A 21,893-nucleotide genomic window follows, 5' to 3' on the forward strand; every position below is an offset into this window, starting at 1 on the left:
TCACTGTCCCCTCACATGGCAGAAGGGACAAAAGACCTGTCTGAGGCCTCATTTATGAGAGCACTAATCCCATTTATTAGGGCACCACTCCTATGACCTAATCAGTTCCTAAAGACCCCTTCTCCTAATTACATCACCTTGGGCATTAGGTTTGCAATACTGTATATGAACTTTGCAACGGCACCAACATTCAGACCACAGCAGAATCTAACGGTAGTGGGAGCTGGAGCAGATCTCTGTTGCTTTTGTTTGTTTGTTTGTTTTTAATCTAAGAGGAATTAGGGGCTTGATTCACAGAGAAATACCATCTGACGAGCAGTTCACAAGAGAACATGCTGTGACAACTGTCATAGCATCGGGTTCCTGAGATGAGAGGAGCACATTCACTGAGATTCTATTCATGCTTCAAAGCCACGCTAAAATTTCATCTTCAGGAGGTCTTCCAGATCTTCCCAGCTACCCTAAGTCACGTGTTCCTCTTTGTTGCTGAAGCATTTCATTTCTCTGTTGAGATTCATACTATATTATCTGTTAGTTGTGCACATATTTTGGGATGCAATGTGTTGTATTGGATAGGACACTAGTTTGACATCAGAAGACAATACTTTGAATCTGAGCTCTGACACTTACTAGTTGTGTAACTTTGAACAATTTACTTAACTCCACTGATTCTCTGTTACTTCATCCTCAAAATTAATTGTTCAGGAGATGAAATGAGATAAAAATGACTGGGCCAAAATAAATGTTCAACTAATATTTCCCACCTTCTTCTTGGACAGTATATAGTTCCCCTGGTATCTAGCTCCTCCTGATTGTGCAAGGAGAAGGGATTAATAATTTTCAGTCCTTAGCTTTCAAAATACAGCACTTTTCTGGCAGAGGTTTATAAAGGGAATGAAATAACACAGGAGCACCACGTGGATCTAAGGAAGTAATCGGGCAAGTGGGCAAAATGTTTACCCAGATTTGTTTATAATAAAAAAGAAGTTGGAAGAAATCTAGTTGGTCTTTAGCAGAGGACTAAATTAATATGTGATGCATTCATATAATTAACTGGCTAAAAGACCCTCCAAAAAGACAACGTATTTACACATGCATCCATAGGAAAAGACTTGTACATGTGTGTAAAGAGGCAGAAAACAGAACAAAATGTATGTACTTCTTAAACATAGCAGAGTTGATGGAAATGGAACTGTGGTCTGTAGATGTCAATGTATCCTTAAGTCTGTACCCGTTTCCCTACTCATAAGCATATCCATGTCACATCCATATCGATATCTGGAGAAGTACGTGCACCCTTAATTTTATCTCTGGGTGGGGATTAGGGGTTCAGGGGTACAACATTTTTGCTTGCCATTTTATATATATATATCTGTCTCATTTACATGTTACAGAATGAACAAGAATTACTTTAGGATAAAATAAAGGCATTTCCATTTTGAAGACATGCATATACTTACACATATTTTAAAGCTGGTGTGATGAGTATGTGCAATGAAGTCATGGTTTTATGGCTTCCCAGTGGTTCACTGGGGTTACTTTCAGAATAAATCCACATCAAGTTTAACCTCAGACCACCCCCACCAAACAGAAAACCAGAAGCTCAGGTACTGCCATGTAAATATATTTCCTCAACATCAGGTTTGAAATATGATTTGTAAGGTGACTAGTGAAAATATTTACATTTGGCTTTGTTTCCTCCTTGTTCTCTCATAAGAAACCATGAGACCTTCCAAGAATTCATTCCTAAACTGATGGTAAGAATAACTGAGTCTCAATGAACCCAAAAGTATTTCAGTTTTGAACTGACAGAAACTTCAAGATAATTATGTACATTGCTATATTATCAGTGGGGAAAATGTTCTGTGGGACATTTGTTAAAAGTCATAGTTTGTCTTGTTTGTATTTATCCATTCTAAGACATCATCAATTTTAAGAGATGCTATTGATTTAATCACAGCCTTTCAAGAAAAGAAGAAAGAATATAACACTTAATGTGCAAATCTATTGTGCACAATCCTTCATGATTTCCGAAATATGCAGAAAAAATAAAAGTGCATCTGAGATGACAGGAATATGGCTCTAGAAGCCTAAATTTGCTCTCGCTCCCAACGTCCTAGAAATTCCGAGAGAGTGAATCCAAGATATCTAAGGAAAGAGCTAACATAACCTTGGACTGAAAAAGGTACACTGATATCCCAGGCTTGAATATTTTCACTAAGAACAAAGCAATGACAGTTCATAGCATGTGCTAATCCTTCTCAGATGGGAAAAGCTTCTTGTCTGGCTGTGTTGAGAAAGATCCCAGAATGAACCAATCCTGGGATGATTTCTGTGAGCTATTAGCAATGTCTGCCATGGAAGCAAGAGGGGCTGACATCAGAAATACACCATTTCTAATCTAGCCAGATAAATTCCACTGAAACAAATCTCTTCAAGTGCTTGCTTTCTTCTCCCTACTCTATCATTTTAATCAGACATAACTGAGAGGAATGAGAAGCTCAAGAGTGGTCAAGGGTATTCTGACTGGAGCAAATTTTGGTCCCTGGCCACCTATAAGTTCAGTTTTTCAATTCTCCTAATAGGAACCGTATGGCTGGGACAGCTGGGTGTCAGCGGGTCTTCTCTGAACAGCTGTTTGCAGTAACCTGTGGTTGCCATGGGAACCAGGCTCTGGAGGACATTGGCCTGATGGATTTATTAGGTAGCAGCAAGAGTCACCCTTTTGTCACTACATTTTATGAGGGTACATGACCACAAATCCACAGAGGAGTAGAGAACATTTTGGGGTTTGGTGATTACAGGCCAACAAAATCCTAATAGAGCTCATCCCATGATACCAGACCTCAGAGGGCTCCTGGGAGAACCTCTTATTATCCTAGCCATCCTAGGTTCCTGAGAAACAAGCCATGCTGGGCTAGAGGTGAAAGGACACGCATGGTGTGCCTCTTCTCTGGTCTCTATGACCTTCAGGGCTTGCTGGTTCCTTGGCTTCGCAGCTGGAAGGGACTTTGGAGTCCAGTTCTTTCATGTTGCAAATGAGGCCCAGAATGGAGATGAAATTTGTCCAAGGTTACACAGCAAGTGGGTGGCAAAGCTAGGACATGAACTCAAGGCAGAGTCTCGCTCTCTCTCCTTTACACTTTGATGTTCTGCATACTTGCTAACCCTTAAGAAGCACGGTACATTTGCCCACAGTGATCCTCTGTTTCAAACCTTTACCCAGCTTTTGGAAGAAAGAACAACTCATGAACAGGGCTCGTTAGAGCCATTATGATCTGACCTCTGCTGAACTCTTCAGCCTTGTTTTTTTCCCTTTTCCTTCTCACCTTGAACTCTCTGCCCCACTGAGATTTATCCTTCCTGACCAAGGTATATTCTCTTACCCCACCCTCCCTCACCCTTGCCCTGGTTGCTCCTTCTACTGAGAGCACTCCTCCCCTTCCACCTGGAGGACTCCTGTTCACCCTTTACTTCTGAGCATACACTTCACTCTCTTCTCCAGGAATTCTTCCTTGAGCTCCAGGTCTGGATTAGCTGCACCGACAGCTGCATCCAGAACCATGTCACTCAAACGGTGCTTCTTCACAAGACACACTGGCGTCACTGAAGAGCCTGTCAGAAATGCAGACTCTGAGGCCTATCGTAGACCACGGAGTTGATCTGAATTTTAACCAGGCCCCTGAGTGATTCGCCGGTACACTGAAGTTTGATAAACGTCACTCTAAAGCACACTGCTCACCCTCCTTATACTGTGTTTCTTGTGACATATTTCACTGCATCTGCCTGCTGACCAGTCTTTTTCTCACTAGATGTTGAGCCTGGTAGAGGCAGGCGCTGTCTTCTTCGCTCATCTGTTTCCAGCCCACAGCACAGGGTCTGGCACAGAGTAAGCACATTAAATGAATCGATGAATCCATAAATTAATAAGTGAGGATATCCTCAAGTCTCTTAATATTTGCAAGGACAATGCATTTTTTTTATTTTTAGAATGTTATTTTTAAGCTAGAAAAACCTTAGAGTTTGCGGAATTCAGTTGTTTCCAACTGTGATCTATATAGATCCTTGATAGCTCAGGTAGACCTCAGGGACCCTTGGGATTGGAGGGGGGAAGTTGAAGAGGAGACCCAGCAGGGGGGCTCCAGGTCACCCACTCTAGCTTCTACCAGAACAACTCTGTAGTCATCTGGTTCACACATCTACTCATCCCATTATTCAATTATTCAATAAGTAATCATTTAGCACCTACTTACAAGAGTTGAATGGGACATAAAGGATCACTAGCTATACATAAACTGACATTGTAGTGGGGATAATATCTTATAGATAACTCAGAAGTAAACACATAAGCAATACAGGATACTAAAACTAGTAGATACAACACAGAAAATTAAAACACGAGGGTGTGATAAAGTGAATGGGTAGAAATTTTAGAGGATTCTCTGAGGAGGTGACTTCTAGCTAAGACCTGGGGTTCTTTGCAAGATTTAGAAAACAGCTTTTTCACTGCTAAGAAAAAAGAAAAAGTACTACTATCGTTTTGTTATAGGGGAACCACTGACCAAAACCACCGCCCTGGCCAAGCCCTATAGTAACCACTTGCATGAGTTATCTTACAACAGGAGGTCCTGGTAAGGAACTCAGAACTAACAAGCTACCACCAACTGGAAGAATTCGGGAAAGGTGAAAAGGAGAGAGGAGAAGCCAGTTCATATGTCCTACAAACCTCCCAGAATCCTTCTCGCTGGAATCCATCTTGGCTGAGCGATGCTCGAGTGCCACCAGGAAGGACCCTGAGTGAGAATGATTGTCCAGAGACAACTCATAAACTAACCCCATTACCATAAAACCCGAGACTGCAAGCCACGTGGCAGAGCAGTTCTCCTGGGTTCCCTTACCCTGCTGCTCTCTGACCAGGCACCCCTTTTCAATAAAGTCTCTTGCTTTGCCAGCACATGTGTCTCCTCGGACAATTCATTTCTGAGTGTTAGACAAGAGCCCACTCTCGGGCTCTGGAAAGGGACCCCCTTCCTGCAACAATTTTATAGATAAAGAGACTGAGTGCCAGAGAGGGCCACAGGCCAAGGTTGCACAGTCAGTTTATTAGCAGTGCCAGGATGGATTAGGGTGCAGCTGCCTTGATTCCTGCTGATGCCAGTGTGGGACACCAGAGGAATCTCAGATTCCCTCAAGAGACTAGAAAGACCAAAGAAGGAGGGAGCTGGGTGGCACAGTGGGTGTTGGCATATAGTGGCTGGTGACTAGCTGGCCGGAGGTGAACGGGTCCATTACTGAGTGGGTTGTTCTGCCTCTGTGGGCGACCAGAAAGCCTTTCCAGGAGATTTATGTCCTGGAAGGACCCCAGAAGATGATAAAGACAAAGCCAGGAGTGAAGCTCTGGTTTAGCTTCCACCTAAAATCCCTGAACCCTGTGGGAAAGCCCAGTAAAGCAGAATGCCTTTGCCTGTCCCCAGGCAAGATGGCAGCCACGATGACTCATGCAGAAGCTTTCATCTGGGGCTCTGTGCTTCTGTCTGTCTGCTCTCTTTTAGCTTTTATCTAAAGAACATTTCTTTCATGTGAAAGGGAGAAAGTTACAATCCAGGACCCAGCAAAACAGATAAGGCCCCGCCCCAGGGAAAGAGCCTTTTTATCCCTCAACCAAGCCTTGAATTCTTGGAGTTTACTGCAAGTGTTGTAAGGGCTCAGGGTGAAAGCTCGGGGCAGAACCGGACTCCATAGCAAACTCTGCGCAGCTCATTTAACCCTGTGGGGCCTCCAATTCCTTTTCATTCATAAAATGGGGAGGATACCCTACTTTGCCTAGTTTACAGGGTAATTTTAAAGCTATTTAAGGCATAACACGCTGCCCTATCTCAGGAAGTCACGCAATCCTCTTCAGTGCCAGAAACACTAGCACAGACCCAGGGCACTGCACCATCTCTCCTGGATTAGGGTTACAACAGCCTCTATGGCCTCACTGCCTCCTTCTGGTCTAGACACCTCTAGTCCAGGCTTCTAACTGCAGTCAGAGGGATCTCTATCCCTTGAAGATCTGATAACATCTCCCCCCTGTGAAAAACACTTGAAAAGCTTCCCATTACCCTAGAGAGATAATCCAAACTCTTTAACCCTACTTACAGGGCATTCGGAACTGGCCCTTGCTGACCTCTCCCTTCTTATCTCTTCCCACTCCTGCTGTCACACACTTGGCTCCAACTACACAGAAATTCTTTCAGTTCCTCCACACAGTGTTTACCAAAGTGTAGAAGGAGTTCCCCTGGGGCAGGAGAAAGGATTTTAGGTGGTACTCAGGAAGATCACAGATCCAGTATTAAACAACAATGAATCACACTGAGGAAAAGCATTTTGATTCCCATTTTCACTCTCTCCCCCTCCTCCAGATTACTTTAAGAGAGTTTTAGTTCAGGACTGTGTCTTAAGTACTTCTCTAACACTTGCTAATCTCCCTTTTTAAAGGGAAAGCCTCAGGCTCAGCTAGGCTTGAACTACATCGTTTTCTGGTTTTGTTTTTCTTCAATTGTACTGAATGCTTAAGTTTAATCTTTATTAAGGGTAGATGGTGCTAGTTTTCCCTTTACAAAATGATACAGTGTTTTCGTTTCAAATGTATTTTCAATAAGTGGACCTAAGGAAGAAATAGAAAATAAATGAACTGCATATGGTGTGGCGATATGACAAAAATCATAAAGGTGGCAGGCAAATGACCAAAATTTAAGAGGAAAACCCCTGCCTATGTAGTATTATCTCCTCTGAACATTTCACAGGCTACTCCTTTGGCCCTAACCCCTCCAATCCTCCTCTCCCTCCAGTGGTCTGACCTTAGCTCACCCTTTAGGCCTCAGAGTCTCAGCCTTTATGGGGGCTTCACTGCGTTACCTAGACCGAGTGTCTATGCCTTGCTTCCCCAAAGGGCCCCTTTCGTCTATTCTTTTGACCCTTATTATTCCTATTCTTTGCAACTGCTTGTTTAATTACCTGCAACAGTAAGCTATGCGTCGATAGGGACTGTTTCTACATTTTTAACATTGCATTATCAACTACCGACCTAAAAGAGGGGCTACTAAGTTTGTGTTGAATAAATGAATGGATGTCATTGTTGGGTGCAAGGCATGAAATGCAGCCACCGTTTCAGATACTACTTTGTGACGCTTCAGAAGATAGTGACTGTGTGTTAGTTACGGTTGAATCCTCCATGGCAACTATCACAGTGGTTGGCATGGTCAGTGCTGGTGACAAAAAATTGTGCCTTAGTACGTGTTGAAGTTATGAATGTATTTAGTCTTGGTTACCAGTGGGCTTTATCCAGAAAAAAAAAAAAACCCTCGGATTTCTTATGAAAGAGTAGGAGAAGCCCTAGATTAGGGGCCATGACCCTGTCACCATGCTCTTCTACGATGCTGATTAGGACATATCCCCTCAAGGAAGCTATGCTTCCCTTCTCTAAAACTGCAAGTGGAAGGTGAAGAAGGGGAGATTGACTGAAAGAACACTGAGGTCTCTGATCTGACATTCCAGGAGTCTAAGAAGCTAAAATTCCAAGATTCTTTCATTCTCCCTACCCACTTCCCCTCTCGAACCCTGACATGACCGGGGTGACTGCCACTCTTATTTATTTCATAAAGCCCATTCCCAGCCTATGGAAGAAAGGCTCCAGTAAAGTCAAATGGAAGCAAGAAGAATTTACCACCCCACTCGCGCTCATATGCCCACGTACCTGGGCCCCAGCTCATCCTCGCTCCTCCAGACAAAGTCACCAAACTTCTCATAGTGAGAGTTGTAGTGGTGCTGGACTCGAAACAGCATGGAGGCGGAGACTTCCATCAGTGTGTTGTAGGCAGTCTGCTGCTCCTTCCCGCTTGTGTACCCATTGTACAGATTGTAGATCTTGTCAGCTATCTCTGGGGAGGAAGAATTGCAGGCACAGATCACCGGACAGTAGGAAAAAGGGAGGACAAAAGCATGCCTTGCAACTAGGAAGGCATATTCATGCAGGAGTTCACTAGTGTGGTCTTTGGGGACAGACAAACCTTAATTCCATCCTGAATATGTCACTGACCAGCTGTGTTCAGTTTTCCTATCTATCAACCGGAGATAACGATATATAGTCTGGAGAGGCACTGGGACGACTAAATTAAAACATGCATGTAAAGCACTCAACACAGGGTCTGGCACAAAGTTAGTGCTTGTAATTGCACTCACTAACGTAAGTTTTGTGCCTACGATTTAACAGAAAATTCCAAACAAGTGCAGAGGCTTAAATAAACTGTCTTGGGCTCATCTCAATAGTCAACTTCTATCTCCTCTCCGCAATACTCCCAACACATTTCTGTGATCAGGTCTAACAGCTCTCCATTCAAAAATCTTTCAAAGAAAATCTCGACTCTTCTGTTTGCCATTCATGGCAATTTCTACTCTTTCAGTCATTCCTACTAATTGATGTAACTAAAATTCATTATGGGCTGCTCTTTTGAATAGGAGGCACATTCTTTCATCTTTGAAGACTTTGAACAAAATTTATGTATGTTCCCACATCACTGCTAATGGCAATCGCTTTCAGGACAGTCTGGGGGACTTGGGTTCAGGATGGAAGGAGCATTTACTTTGTAAAGTTTTCTACCCTGATCTTTATTGTTCTTATGTTTTTAAACCATGTTCATGTGTTATTTTAAAATAAAAATACTTAAAAAAATTACGAGGAAACCATCTCAAATTCTCTCCCTTTTGAGACTCAGTATCTCACCATCTCCTCTTGTCTGGTAGGTAGCACACAAACATCTGTCATCAAGCTTATGACTGAGCCATTTGAAGAAATGTCTCTCTCTCTCTCCCCCTAGAATGTGAACTCCTGAAAGATGAAGACCATGTCTCTTCTGCATTCCTTGTACCAGGGTTCTTAGAAAATATCTGCTCAACTTGAAGTGGACCACCAGGTCTCATGAGCTACCATCATGTTTTTGTAGAAACTGTGTCTACACATTGTCTAAGAACTAAGTATATGGTAGAGCTGATTTATTGGTTCCATTTTTTTTGACAGGTGTTTTGCCTAATGTTTACAACTCCATGGACAAGGAATAGCAGAAAAGGTTTCATCTTGCATGCTAATTCTGACTGATAGTTACTGACTCTAGCTCTACGCTGAGGATTCTGAGGCCACCCCTGGGCTAGATGGGAAGGTGTGCTGTGATCAGCTAATGATATCTGCCATGAGTGCAGCAAAGCCAAGTGGTCCTCTAGGTGCCACCGATTTGCCAGCTCTAGCGTAGCCTGAAGTGGAAGAAAGGGATTGGTCCCTAAAAGCCTAGGCCAAGGGGCAGAACACAGTCATGGGGTTCTGACTCTCCACCACTCCTTGCCTCTAAGTCAGAACACAGATTCTACAACAGAGGAGCAAGTCTTTCTACTGGCAAAGATACTGCTGGTCCGTCTCAATTTCCTTCATGGCTTTGATTAATTTATCTCCATGTTCCTCCTTAGTCCCTTGGCTTTCTTCTCCCTGTGCCAATATGTGTGTGAGGCAGGAAAGTAGTGGTGGTTAGTGACTGTTGGGTGCAGAATTTAGAGAGCGAAAATATGGGAGTTACCTCGGAAGTGAAGAAATGGGTCACCTACCTTCTGCTTTATTGTCATCTACCAGCGGACAGGCGGTCCTCAGGGTCACTGTGCTGAGCTCTGAGTGCCTCCCTCGTGTATCCACTGCATAGAGAGTGAACCTGTAGCACAACAAGAAAACAGAGCACAAGGCTGTGACTTCAGAAAAGGCCCTGGAAGTTCCAAAGAGGAACACAAAATCATAGCACAGGAATAATAGTTGAAAGAGCTCAGGGATGAGGGGCTTCCCTGGTGGTGCAGTGGTCGAGAATCTGCCTGCCCATGCAGGGGACATGGGTTCGAGCCCTGGCCTGGGAGGATCCCACATGCCGCGGAGCATCTAGGCCCCGTGAGCCACAACTGCTGAGCCTGCGCTTCTGGAGCCTGTGCTCTGCAACAAGAGAGGCCGCGATAGTGAGAGGCCCGCGCACGGCGATGAAGAGTGGCCCCCACTCGCCGCAACTAGAGAAAGCCCTCGTACAGAAACGAAGACCCAACACAGCCAAAAATAAATAAATAAATAAACAAACTTGAAAAGAGGTCACAAGCAAAATTAAAAAAAAGAACTCAGGGATGCTTAGGCTGCAGGAAAATGATTTGGAAAGAAAAAAAAGAAAATTATTAAGCATGTATTGAACACCAACTGCCTTGCTGGGCATTTTGCACATAATCTCTTAATTTACAAGTAGCAAACCTAGAAGGCAGGGATTATTCTCACCTGCATTTCACCAAGGAGAAAACTGAGACTTAGTTGTGTATCTTTCCATGGTCTCACAGTTACCGGCGGGGCAGAGCAGTCTGAATCCAGGACTTGAGAAGTAAACCCCGATGCTATCTTGTATGGCTTTATATACTCATTTATATATTCTTTCATTCATTTACTTAACAAATTTTAGTTGAGCATTAACTGTGTGCCAGGAATTATTTTAGGTGCTAAGATTATAAAGATGAGCAAGAGAGTTAAGGCCCCTGCTTGCATAAAGCTAAACAAAAAGTAAGCAAAAAAATAGATAATGGTGAATGATAATAGATTAAAGTGAAGGGGGATGTGGCTGCTTTAGACAGGTGTGTCCACAAAGGCCTTCTTGTTGAGAGGTTTGATCTGAGACATGAAAATGAGAAGGAACTAGCTTATGGGAGGAAAAGCATCCCAGGCAGGAAAAGCAGTTAAGTGCAAAGGTCCTGAGGCGAGAAGGATCCAGACTGTTGGAGGAGTAGACGGTTTGTGCAGCTGTAGCAAAGAGAGATGAGTGGGAAGATGGGTGGGTGGGGCCCCTGTGGGCCATGATAGAGTCTGGGAGTTATTCTAGGTACAAGGCATGTCCCCAGCTTTCAGCGTTGTTGCCTGCAGCCCCATGCTGTACTGGGGGGAATAGGCAGCCTGTGTGGTATTCGACGGAGAGAATTGGTAAACTGCAGACCTGGTGGATTCAGGTCCAATCCAGGGCACAGAATTCTTTCTAGAGTAGACACGGTTGTCTGGCCTACTTTGAGAAGGCTCTCTGACCCTTCACACCTCCAGATCTCCAAGTTCTGAAGTTTAAACAAAGTCAAAGGAGTGAGTAGACTTTCGAGAAGAGGTAATGCTTGGAGGCCAGCGACAATCTGAATAGAAGGGAGAAGGGCTAAGCGTCTCAGCATCCTGTCCTTGTCATGCCATCCTCTTTCACCAGCGTTCAAGGGTAGAGCAGTAGCGTGGAGTGGGAATAGGGTTTTCTGGGTCAGGTAGAAGAAACTACAGTCCCAGGGGCCCTATTTCCTCTCCCCCTTCTCCAAAACCTCAACTTACCTCATGTTATAAAATGGGCATAACACTGTGACTGCCAGTTGTGGAATGATGAACCCTGACTGACTGCACATATTAGGTAGTTAATAAATATGAGCTGGTTGTCCAAATTAATTAATTTGTGCTGAGTCCTTAATATGTGTCAAGCAGGGACCTATGCAGTTTTATCTGCATTATTGCTATTAATTCCCCCAGATGATCCTAAAAGATAACTGCTATTACTCTCTTTATTTTATATACGGGGCTCAGAGAGGGAAAGCAGCTTGCCCAGAACCACACAGTAATTACTGAGACAGGCAGTTAAGCTTAGGTGTGTCTGACTCCAAAGCCCATGCATTTAGCCACTATCAGCTACTATCCTCTGACTAAAGGTCTGTGGATATCACCTCTGTACAAATACAAGTCCATTAGGTACACTTGCCAAACTCCAAATATGTTGAAACAGTGCCATTTCACATGTTTTTCTAATCTTATGAAAACCTCCTAAAATAATCACTCTCATTATCTCCATCTTTCAGAAGAGGAAACTGAAGATCAAAAAATTAGGCAATTTGTCCAAAATCACAGTTAGACAATGAGAAAACCAAGACCTGTATCCTGGTTTGTCTCACTCTAAAACCCATACTCTGAACTCTCAGCTGCCATTTTCCTGCTCCAGTTCCACCACTACTAGCTCAGAGGGTCTGAACCTGGAAATCTCAGAGGGCCTCTCAGCTTTAATACCTCATGACATGATGGTCCAAAGGCTGTTTTTATTAAAGGCACTATAAATCAGAACTTCTTGGTACGAGGGGCACAGTAAGCAGAAGCCAGTATCTTTCTGGAGAAACTACCATTTGTCTTCTTTGTGTGAAAGTCTCCTTTTTAAGAATAACTCGATTTCTCTTTTGAAGAACTGTAAGAGGTACTCATGCCATTCCAAGAATGTGTTTTGAGCTTATTCCTTGTTATTGATTCTGAGTTTTGTCGTAACTCAGACGGTACCTTAGCCCCATCCTGCCTTTACTGGGAAGCTGGTGTTTTGGGCGCACATCGGAATTCATCAATCAGTCATGCCAGGTCTGTGTTTCTGACGCCACGAGCCAGGCTGGCAGCAAGCCTCGTAACCATATACGCTCCATACTCTTTACTGCTATGGGCCACGGCCACTAGGCCGATGACAGACCCAGGGAGACACCTCCTAGCACTGCAGGAATGTAAGCACTGAGCTGTCCCACCAATATGATGCAAAGGGAACTGGGGTGAGGGGTCAAGCAGGGAACAGGTCACCCAGAGCCCCAGAAGCAGAAGGAGCCTTGCAGACATTCAGCATCCATTCAAACCTTGGCTCTGAGGTTCACTAGAACCTCAGAGTATGACCTTGGGCTGGTTGATTATCCTCTCTGAGCCTAAGTCTCCCCGAATGTGAAACAAAAGAAACAAGTCCCTCCCTGAAGAATTGTCAGTCCGAGTGCAGGAAAACTAGCCCACTTCCTAAATGTAATGATAGGCACGGCTGCCATCTACTAAGTGCTCATCGGTGTTGGGTCCTTTGTATGCACTGCTCCAGTTAATCTTCATAATGTATGCGTCAGGTACCATGACTGTTTGCATTTTATCAGTAAGGATGTTGGTTCCAAGGAGGTCAAGTAATTGACCTATTATTACATATTAAGTAAGTAGCAGTGGGGGACCAGAATTAGGTCTGTCTAAATCCGAAGATTATACTCTTAACTACATTGTACTATACTATCTTGTCAAATCTCATTTCACCTTTTATCTTTCATCAGCTGGCTTGGCGTGCTGGCAAGGGTAAACAAGTGTGGGTCTAAACCTGATAGATGTGACTAAGAGGCCTAAATACGGCATATTTCGGCCCCATCTTCAGATGCAAGCCAATCTATTCATCTTCTTTCTGGACCTTTTGGGTTCAGCCTTTGGCGTGAGAACAACAGCATTACGATGTGGGGATTCTCTCTCTCCACCTGTCATACCTCAGCACTGTGAGCGGAGCTCAGTTCCAGCACTTACTACGTCCAGTATTGTCTCAGTCAAGGGAAGCAGTAGGTGACAGAGGAAGAAGTCTGGTCTTGGAGATGGCCAGGCTTGCGTTCACTTTCCATTCTAGTCCCTGGCTCTGTGACCTTGGACTAGTCCCTTTACCCCTCTGTGCTTATTTCACCTCTCCGCATCAAGCATCTGTGGTAGGGAGGCTGCTGTCCATTTCACAGGTCAGCGTGGATGAATGTGAAAGGTAAGTGCTATGCAAGGTGAGTTATGACCAGTAAGAAGGGTCGGAGGCAAGATCATAGTCAAACTCCAGGATGTGAGAATTAGTAAGTGGCAAAGGAGGGAGGTAAGGAGAGTATTGGGTAACACTGTGTGAGCACTTACTACCCACACGACATCTAGGAAGTGGCAGAGGCAGACTCCAAACCCTAGCCTGAAGCTTGGGTACAGCTATATCCCTGGCACTTAACACAGTACTAAGCATATGATAGGCACTTTAAATATTTGAGTAAACGAATGAACTTGAGCATATCACATCGCATTTCTGAATTTCAGTTTCTGCATCAACAAGATGGGGCTCTCAAGAATTACGTAGAGTGACGTATGAGAAGTGGCTTGTAAGTTGCAAATTTTAATAAAGGCCATATAAAGAGCACTTATTTGGACAAGGGTACACATTTTTAAAATGCTTTCTTGGAGTATAAGAGAAGGAGATGCATTTCAACTGAGGGGAACATAGAAGGCTGTAGTAAATACGTGAATGAGTCTCCAAACATGAGGAGTTAGAAAAAAATTTAAACTGGCCAATTATGTTTCCAGGATGCTTCTGTAATATATTTCCTCCACCAAGAGGGTCCAGGGTCACCTCTCTACTTAGCCAAGCAGCAGGAAGAGCAGCATGCTGGGAAAGAAGTAGTCTTAGGTTTTCAAATTATAAAACCTGGGTAGAATCTTGCTTTCCCCAATAGCTGGCTGAGCGTTCTTGGGAAGTCACTTCACTGTCTCTGAGCCTCAGTCTCTGCGCCTGTAAAACAGGGTGAAGTTAACCGTATCTCACAAGTTTGGGATCAAGGCTCAATGATATACTGATTGCAGCATTGCCTGGTTCAATCTTTGCTCCCCAAAAGGCAGTTTCTATTTGTGTTATTAGAGTAACCCAACATGTCAGTAGAGGCCCCAGGATAGATGAGTCCTCAGGCCACCCTGCCAGTGGGGGTGGAGGGGTGCCGAAAGAGGAAGATGTCAGCCTTACGGGCCTGGGTCAGAAGCCACAAGGCCATGTGCTTTCTGCCTGTCTCAGCTGTAATTGTAGAACTGTTCCAGAGACACATCTGAAAGCTGTTAGCAGACCAGGCAGGGCTTGGAGGGGCTCTTTGAGAGGGGCAGAAAGTAGCAGCCCCTGATGTGGGGAAAGAGAAGAGGATGAGAAGAGAGAGGCAGGCTGAGAAACAGATATACGCATACACACCCACAAAACAGAGTGAAAAGGGGAAAGAGGGAGAGATTGAGAGAGGACACGGTCAGATCTGTGTTTCTCAGAAGGGTGCCGGCTACCTCAGCTCGGTTCTCTCATCTTTACCTGCTGAGGCAGGCTGAGATCCACTGAATGTGGACTAGAACCCCTGAGCCATCCCCAAACTCTACAACCTCACTTTACAGGTGAGAAAACCAAGGCCCAGAGAGGAAACAGACTTGCACAAGGACCCGCTGCCAATAATTTCAGAATAAAGACATTGGCTTTCCCGCCTCCTCCTCCAGCGCCTCTTCTGGACACCACCCTGCTTCTTGCACAATTGACGGACTTAGCTCCACTTGCACCTATGGGATAAGTTAATTATAATAAGAGGAGACTCCAAGGATGAAGTGGGGGAATCCCAGGCTCAAGCCCTTGCTGCTCCTTTGTCTTTGTTTCAGGGGAAAGAACACTGGCCAAGGTGGTTGAAAACTTGAGTTTGCATCCCGGCTTTTCCAGAGACTGTGGGTTGTGAGATCTCAGATGCCTACAGCTATAGGATCTTGGTGTATTGGGATTTCAATGTGTGGGGAAGTGCCTTGGGATTGACTACTCAAATGCAAAGTGTTCTTCAATGTTTCTTCACCATCTTCAGGACAAAGCACAAACTCCTTACTCCCCGCCCCCAGCATGACTCCTTGATGTTCCTTCATTTGACACTATCGGTTTGAGACTCTGTCACCGAGTCTCAAACTCTGGCCACAGATCCAGCCTTGTTTAACAACCTCTGCTTCCTACTCTGTTTCACAGTAGAACCACATGCAACTGCTAATGGATCCCACCTCTTTGCCTTCACACTTGCTGCACCCTCCATCTGGGTCACCCGACCCCTTCTCCACTTGACCCTCTCCACCTTGCCCTTGGAGCAGCAATCAAACCTCATCTCCTCTGGGGAAGCCATTCTCCCTGCACGGTGCCCTGTCACGGCACATGTGGCATGGCTAGGTCAGTGTCCAGACACTTCTCTCGTGCCCCCATGAGCATGTGAGTGTCTTCAGGACTGGACTATGGCTCTGCCCATCTCTGTCCACCTACATCTGGTGCTCAGACACCTAAAGCACATGGTGCTTAGCAAATACTTGCCAGAATGAATGACAGACTGAATGAAGGACTCAATCAACTCTAAGGTAGTAGTTCCCTTGTCTAGAAATCAGTTTCCCCATCTGTAAAATGAACAAAAGGTGATTAGATTAAAAGGCCATTAAAGGAGATAGAATAACAGAGTGGCCCAATGCATGGCTTTGGAATCAGGCAATTTGGTTTTAAATTCTGGCCCTCCATTTATTGGCTGTGTGAGGCCTTGCCTCAGTAAACTCACCTGTAAAATAGGAATCGTAATATTAAAACCCATTACATAGGGCAGCTGTTAGAATGAGATATGGCAGGAGACTGCTCACCATTGATGCCTGGCACGTTAGCAGTCAATGAGAGAGAGCTGTGGGTATCATTACCAATATTATTATTACTATTATTACTGTTAGGCCACAGCCCAAGGCTCTGACACCCTCCCCCACACCCAGAGTAAGTTGTCCTAGTGGAGATTAGAGGAAGGGAGGTAGAAAGGAAGCTGTTGTTGGTCCCATCCAAGACCCCCGGAACCCCGTCACAGCAGGGGTGAGAGAATGAAACCAAGACATTAATTGGCGGTGAGAGCTTCTCATGGATCTGACAGGGGGTAAGAGCAGGGACAGGGGCTCAGAGGCCCACGTCAGAACTAGGTCCCCGAGAGGACGGGAAAATGCGTTTGAAGTCTCCAGGCCAACGCCTGCTCTTCCCCAGCCGCCGCGTGATTTAGGCATTCTGGGGAGGCAAAAGTCTCCTCTCTGATTTGAAGGGAAACAGATGTTTCCAGGCCAGAGGCCCTGGTCTTGTAAAATGCTCCTTCCCCCACACAGCTTTGGCAAACAACTTCCCGTTAGTTCATCCCCCCACAACCCCCCTCCACCAACTACCATCACTCCCCTCCCTGCCATTCCCAGCACAATGTGGAAGGCAGGGATGGTGGGAAAAACAATGAGTCCCGGCTCCAGCTCGGGGTCTGTGCAGTCAGATGGCCAGGGACACCTAACTGCCCTTTGCTGGGTCTCAGTCCCTCGTCTCTGCAAGGAGGGAACTAAACCAAGATGATCAGCGCTGAGGGATGGGCTAGATCTGATCTTCTAGGGGCTGAGGATGTTTGCCTCTGAAAGAGTTGGTATGATCCATTCCAGATCTTTCTCCATTGGAGTCTATGGCAAAGAGCATGGACTTGCATTATCAGGCTCTGGGTTTGAGTTTGAACTCCATCAGCTACTGGGCAAGAACCACTGGGCCTTGGTTTCCTTATCTGTAAAATGGGGACCAAGGTTCCATCTCACAGGGTTGTGAGAATTAAATCAAAATTCAATCCCCCACTCAAACTAAAATGAATGAAATTGAGCACCGTACCTCTTTCCTTGGTCTACCCACGGTGCTCAGAACAGTCTGAACCCAGAGTAGGTATGCAATAATGTTTGTAACTGATTCTTGGCAGGAAGATCTGCTAGACACCTGACATTCCCAAGACTCAGGCTCTTAACCCAGTTCTGCTTGAATAGTAGAAAGAGAATTCTCATTTTCCTGATCACAAAGCAGCAGGATGTCATGATTAGAACAGACTTCGGAGCTTGACTACCTGAGCTCAAATGTTGGTTCTACACCGTACTATCTTTATGACCTTGGGTAAGTTAGTTAACCTCTCTGTTCTTCAGTGATCTTGTCGTTAAAGCGTGGACGATAATATCACCCCCTTCAAAGGGATGCTGGAGGAATAAAGAGCTCAAAAGAGCGCCTGGCACATGGTAAGTGCTAAATAAGCTTTCACCATTTTTCAATGTGTGTGTTTAAATTATGAATCTCTTCTATAATGATTTTAAAATGAGGCCCCACTCCCACCCCAATTCTTTGACATTGTTCCCATTGAGAGGCAGGAGCCTATGTCCCTTTACCTTGAATGAGGCAGGTTCATGAGTGCTTTTAGTAATAGAGCACAGCGGAAGGGACACTGTGTACCTTGTGAATCTGGGTCATAAAGGGCTAGACAACGTCCACCTTGCTCACTGAAACATTCTTGCTGGGAGCCCTGAGCCTCCATGCAGGACATCCAACTACCCTGGTGTGAGGAAGCCATGCCACGCAGAGAGGCTACGTCAGGCACCTCAGCAGCACGATGTTCAGGTCATTCCAGCCAATCCCCAGAAAGATGCACAAAGGAGCCTTCAGCAGTTGAGTCACCTCCAGCCTTTGAACCCTTGCAGCTGAGGCTCCAGACTTAAAGGAGCAAAGACAGCCCAACCTGCTGTGCCCTGTCTGAATGCACGAGCCACAGAACCATCAGCATAATCAAATGGTTGTCTTAAGCCACTGAATTCTGGGGTCATTTGTTATGTCATCAGTAGTCACCAGAACAATGTCCAAGCATCTAGGGCAGGAGTCAGCAAACTATGGTGCAGAGCCAAAACTGGTCTGCTGCCTGTTTTTGTAAATAAAGCTTCAATGGAACGTAGCCACTCTTGTTTTCTTAAAATCTATTTTCTGTGGATGCTTTCACACTACAGTGACGGAACTGAGTGACTGCAACAGAGAACATATGGCCCACAAAGCCTGAAATATTTACTATCTGGACCTCTAGAGAAAAGTTTGCTGACCCCTGAATTAGAGCTTTGACAGTACTTAACATTAAAATCATTTGCTTACCTTATTTCATTTGATCCCATTTGATCTGTAAAATGGTCATTCCCACTTTACAGATAGGCACAATGCGTTCAGGTGACTTGTCCAAAGCTATTCTGACCCCAGATCTTCAGCAGCCCGCTGAAGATCTGGACTCCAGTTTCACCCACTGAATGGGCAGTGTGACCTTGGAGCATGCCCTGCCCTCGGGTTCCCAGCCCATGAAATGAGGGCATTGGGCAAGATGGTATGGACTGGCTGCCAGAATTCAGATGCCCAAAGTTTCCCCCAGCTGGGTGCTTTCCACCAGGCAAAATATCTCTATTAGTCCAGGTATATCAAAGTAGGACTTGAGAATGATTAGCCAGGGGCTGTACGGATACCACATGCAGCCCACCTACACTCCCCAACACCAAAACCCAACCTTCTTATCTCCTAACTCGGGCTGACAACCCATGCTTTCTGCCAACATAAATATTTAATTCCAATGCCTGGCACAGAGAAACCGTCATGGTATTAAGGACTCTAGCCCAGGTTTCTACTTTCAAAACAACCTAGTCTGAGCCGTGATTGGGAGGCCCTGCTTGGGACAAAGGTGAGGCAGTCTGCGGTTGGACTCCAAACATCAGCTCTCTACACTTGTACTCCTTTCAATCCCTCCAGCTCCATGAGAGAACGGGTAAAGAATCAGGGGAAAGGGAAGCCAGCAGAGAGAGCTCTGGGGGAAGGCCAAGTTCGGAAACCAGTGTGGGCCTAAGCTCAGGCAGAAGCAACAACAATCTAGAATCAGTGCTAGACATGCGCTGCTCTGACTGCCAAGACCCCCAAACTCACTGGGTTATGAGCATTACCCTAAAACCCACAGCGCCAAGAATACCAGAACTCAGAAACAAATGCTTCCTGTACTGACATTTAAAATGAAATAGATATGAACTGATTTACAATTAAAACATGTCGAGTGTATCTCCAATAACCCACTGAGGAGCGAGTGACTATCACAGCAGCTCCACTGTGTGTGTGCCTGCCGCTGGTGGAACACCGGATAGACACTGTGCCAAGCAGGGGGGGAGCCACTCATGGATAAGAAGGATGTGGGCCCTGCTTTCAAGGAGGTCACAGGAGAGCAGGGAGATGGTCAAGTGGACAAGAAATGGGACGCAGTGCTATGGCAGTTCAATAAACATTTATTCTTGCCCCTGCGTTTGCTTCAGATGTGTCCCTTCCCCCTTCTTTAAACAGTGAACTAAGCCTTGGAAATGCATTCAAGGGCCACCCGAATCCTCTGTCAGCTGCAACCTACAGGGAATGTCAACCGTCTATAAGAATCTCATTTTCTCCTACAAAACAACATGGTGGACAATCCTTACCTTCCCCACTCAGAAAGCCTTAGAGGCGTGACTATGCCAGTGGATTTTAATACACAAGTCCTATGCACATGGCCTGTCTAAACTCATTCATTCACCCATCAGGTATAACCTGACCTCTCTTGAAAGAAAAATTCTGGTCCACACTTGACTTGGCTTTAGCAGCAGTTCCTGCCTTACTCCTGCCTTTTCTTCTTCTCTGTCCCTTCCCCTTCTCACCCCCTCTCTTTTTTGCAGGGAGTGGACAACATGATAACACATAGTTGGACTGACCACAGCTCTTAGTTGGAGGATGTTCATCTTTTAATAGGTTGCTTTAAGGTAAAGCAGACACAGTCTAAATTTATGGTTCCAAGTGAAGGAATGAATTATGCATGGAATGCCCAATTCCACTTCAACTTGTATTCCTGGGATTTTTAAAGCAAACTGTGGCCTTTTTCTTACACCTTTATTGCATACTGGACAGCCTCTCTGAAACCCAGATAAAAACAATAATTTTTAAATGACTTCCATTATAGAACTTTTTACAGGAAAGCATAACTTGGAAATATGTTGATCTGAGAGACAGAGGACATGAATTGTAGGTTTAACCTTGTCAACTAGCTATGTGGCTTTGGTCACATGATTTGACTTCTCTGTGTCCCAGGTACCTACTGATAACTCCACAGGGAGGCTGTGAGGACCAAGCAGTCATTATGGATGCAAAAGTGCCTTAGAGATTCCGCACACATTTCTTGGGCACGTACTCTGCATTAAACACAAAGCTGGGAACTTTTATACAGTTGTCTTCTGTCCTCTTTACAACTGTCTAAGGGATATGTATTATTAAGTTCATATTTACAAGGAGGCAAGTGAACCATGGAAATTTGAATTGACTTTCCCAAGGCTGTGCAGATAGTAGTTCAGCCAGGCCCCAGTGTAGGTCTCCTAACTCAAAGTCCAGTGCTGTTTCCAAATAGAATTATTAGGTATTCATTGGTCCCAACTTGGTCTTGAGTCACAGTTCAGAGGAGGTGAGAGTTTATTAGGAGGACGAACTCCATGTTCCCAACTTTTGACAAGGAAGGGATCTTAGTACAGGAACACCATCGCCGTCGCACCCTTTCAACACTGACGGTGCTCCTCTTTCCACATCTGACCCTAGAGTCCTTCTCTTCTTCTGTGGTGCCTTTTGAGATTGCATTTTGCCAAAGCCAAGTGCAGAGGAAAGGAGGCCAAGTAGAGGTCACCAACTTGGATTTACCTTTGGACACTGAGTTAGGGAACACTATAGGCAGGATGGTTCTTATCTACTTCCGGTTGAACTCAGTCTCCACCACATGTGTGAGCTTTGCTTCCCCACGGGTGGATGGATGGATGGGGGGAGAAGACGCCAATCCCTGTGCTTGGAGTCTGAAGGACTGAATTTGATCATGGCTCTATTTCCTGTTCCTGTCATCCCTGAGAGCCTCAGTTTCCATACCTGTAAATTGGAGTCAATAATATCTGCCTGACAAGATTGTTGTAAGAATGAAATAACATGGAAAACACCTAAAACAGTGCTTGGTAAGGTAAATGTTATCTTGCTTGCCTTGCTTATTCATGATACTCAAGTGAGATAAAGTGGGAATATTGCTTTTTTGAAAACCAACCCCCTGGGCAAAGAAAATCACCCTGGAGGGTGTTGTAAGCAATAATACCACTGCTTTTCATAAGGTTTGGTTAGAGCTCTAGCGCAGCTGCTGGGTGTGTAGCTAAGTCATACTATGTCTCTGAGCCTGTTTCCTCATCAGTTACATAGTGACAACAATACCTGCTTTCAATAGCAGTAGCAGAATTAGAGACAGTGCATATAGGGAGCTACTGGCTAAACTTTGGTCTGAACCTTGGGCTGCTCCAACTTTGTCCTGATCAACACTATGACCTTGGGTGAAGTCCTTCCCCGTGGACTTTGCTTTCC

The 21,893-nt window shown here is 45.0% G+C and overlaps 1 protein-coding gene across 1 annotated transcript in view; it reads right to left on the reverse strand.

Moving 5' to 3' along the window:
* ASTN2 (astrotactin 2) overlaps positions 1–21,893 on the reverse strand; it is a 986,509-nt gene that overhangs the window by 79,416 nt on the left and 885,200 nt on the right. Inside the window, exons 21-22 of the mRNA XM_033858475.2 lie at positions 9,634–9,734; positions 7,739–7,922 (exon numbers count right to left, since the gene is read on the reverse strand). Of these exons, the coding sequence (XP_033714366.2) occupies positions 7,739–7,922; positions 9,634–9,734 (285 nt within the window). The remainder of the gene's footprint in view (positions 1–7,738; positions 7,923–9,633; positions 9,735–21,893) is intronic.

The sequence above is a fragment of the Tursiops truncatus genome, chromosome 6 (genome assembly GCF_011762595.2).
Source record: "Tursiops truncatus isolate mTurTru1 chromosome 6, mTurTru1.mat.Y, whole genome shotgun sequence".
NCBI classification, from domain to species: Eukaryota; Metazoa; Chordata; class Mammalia; order Artiodactyla; family Delphinidae; genus Tursiops; species Tursiops truncatus.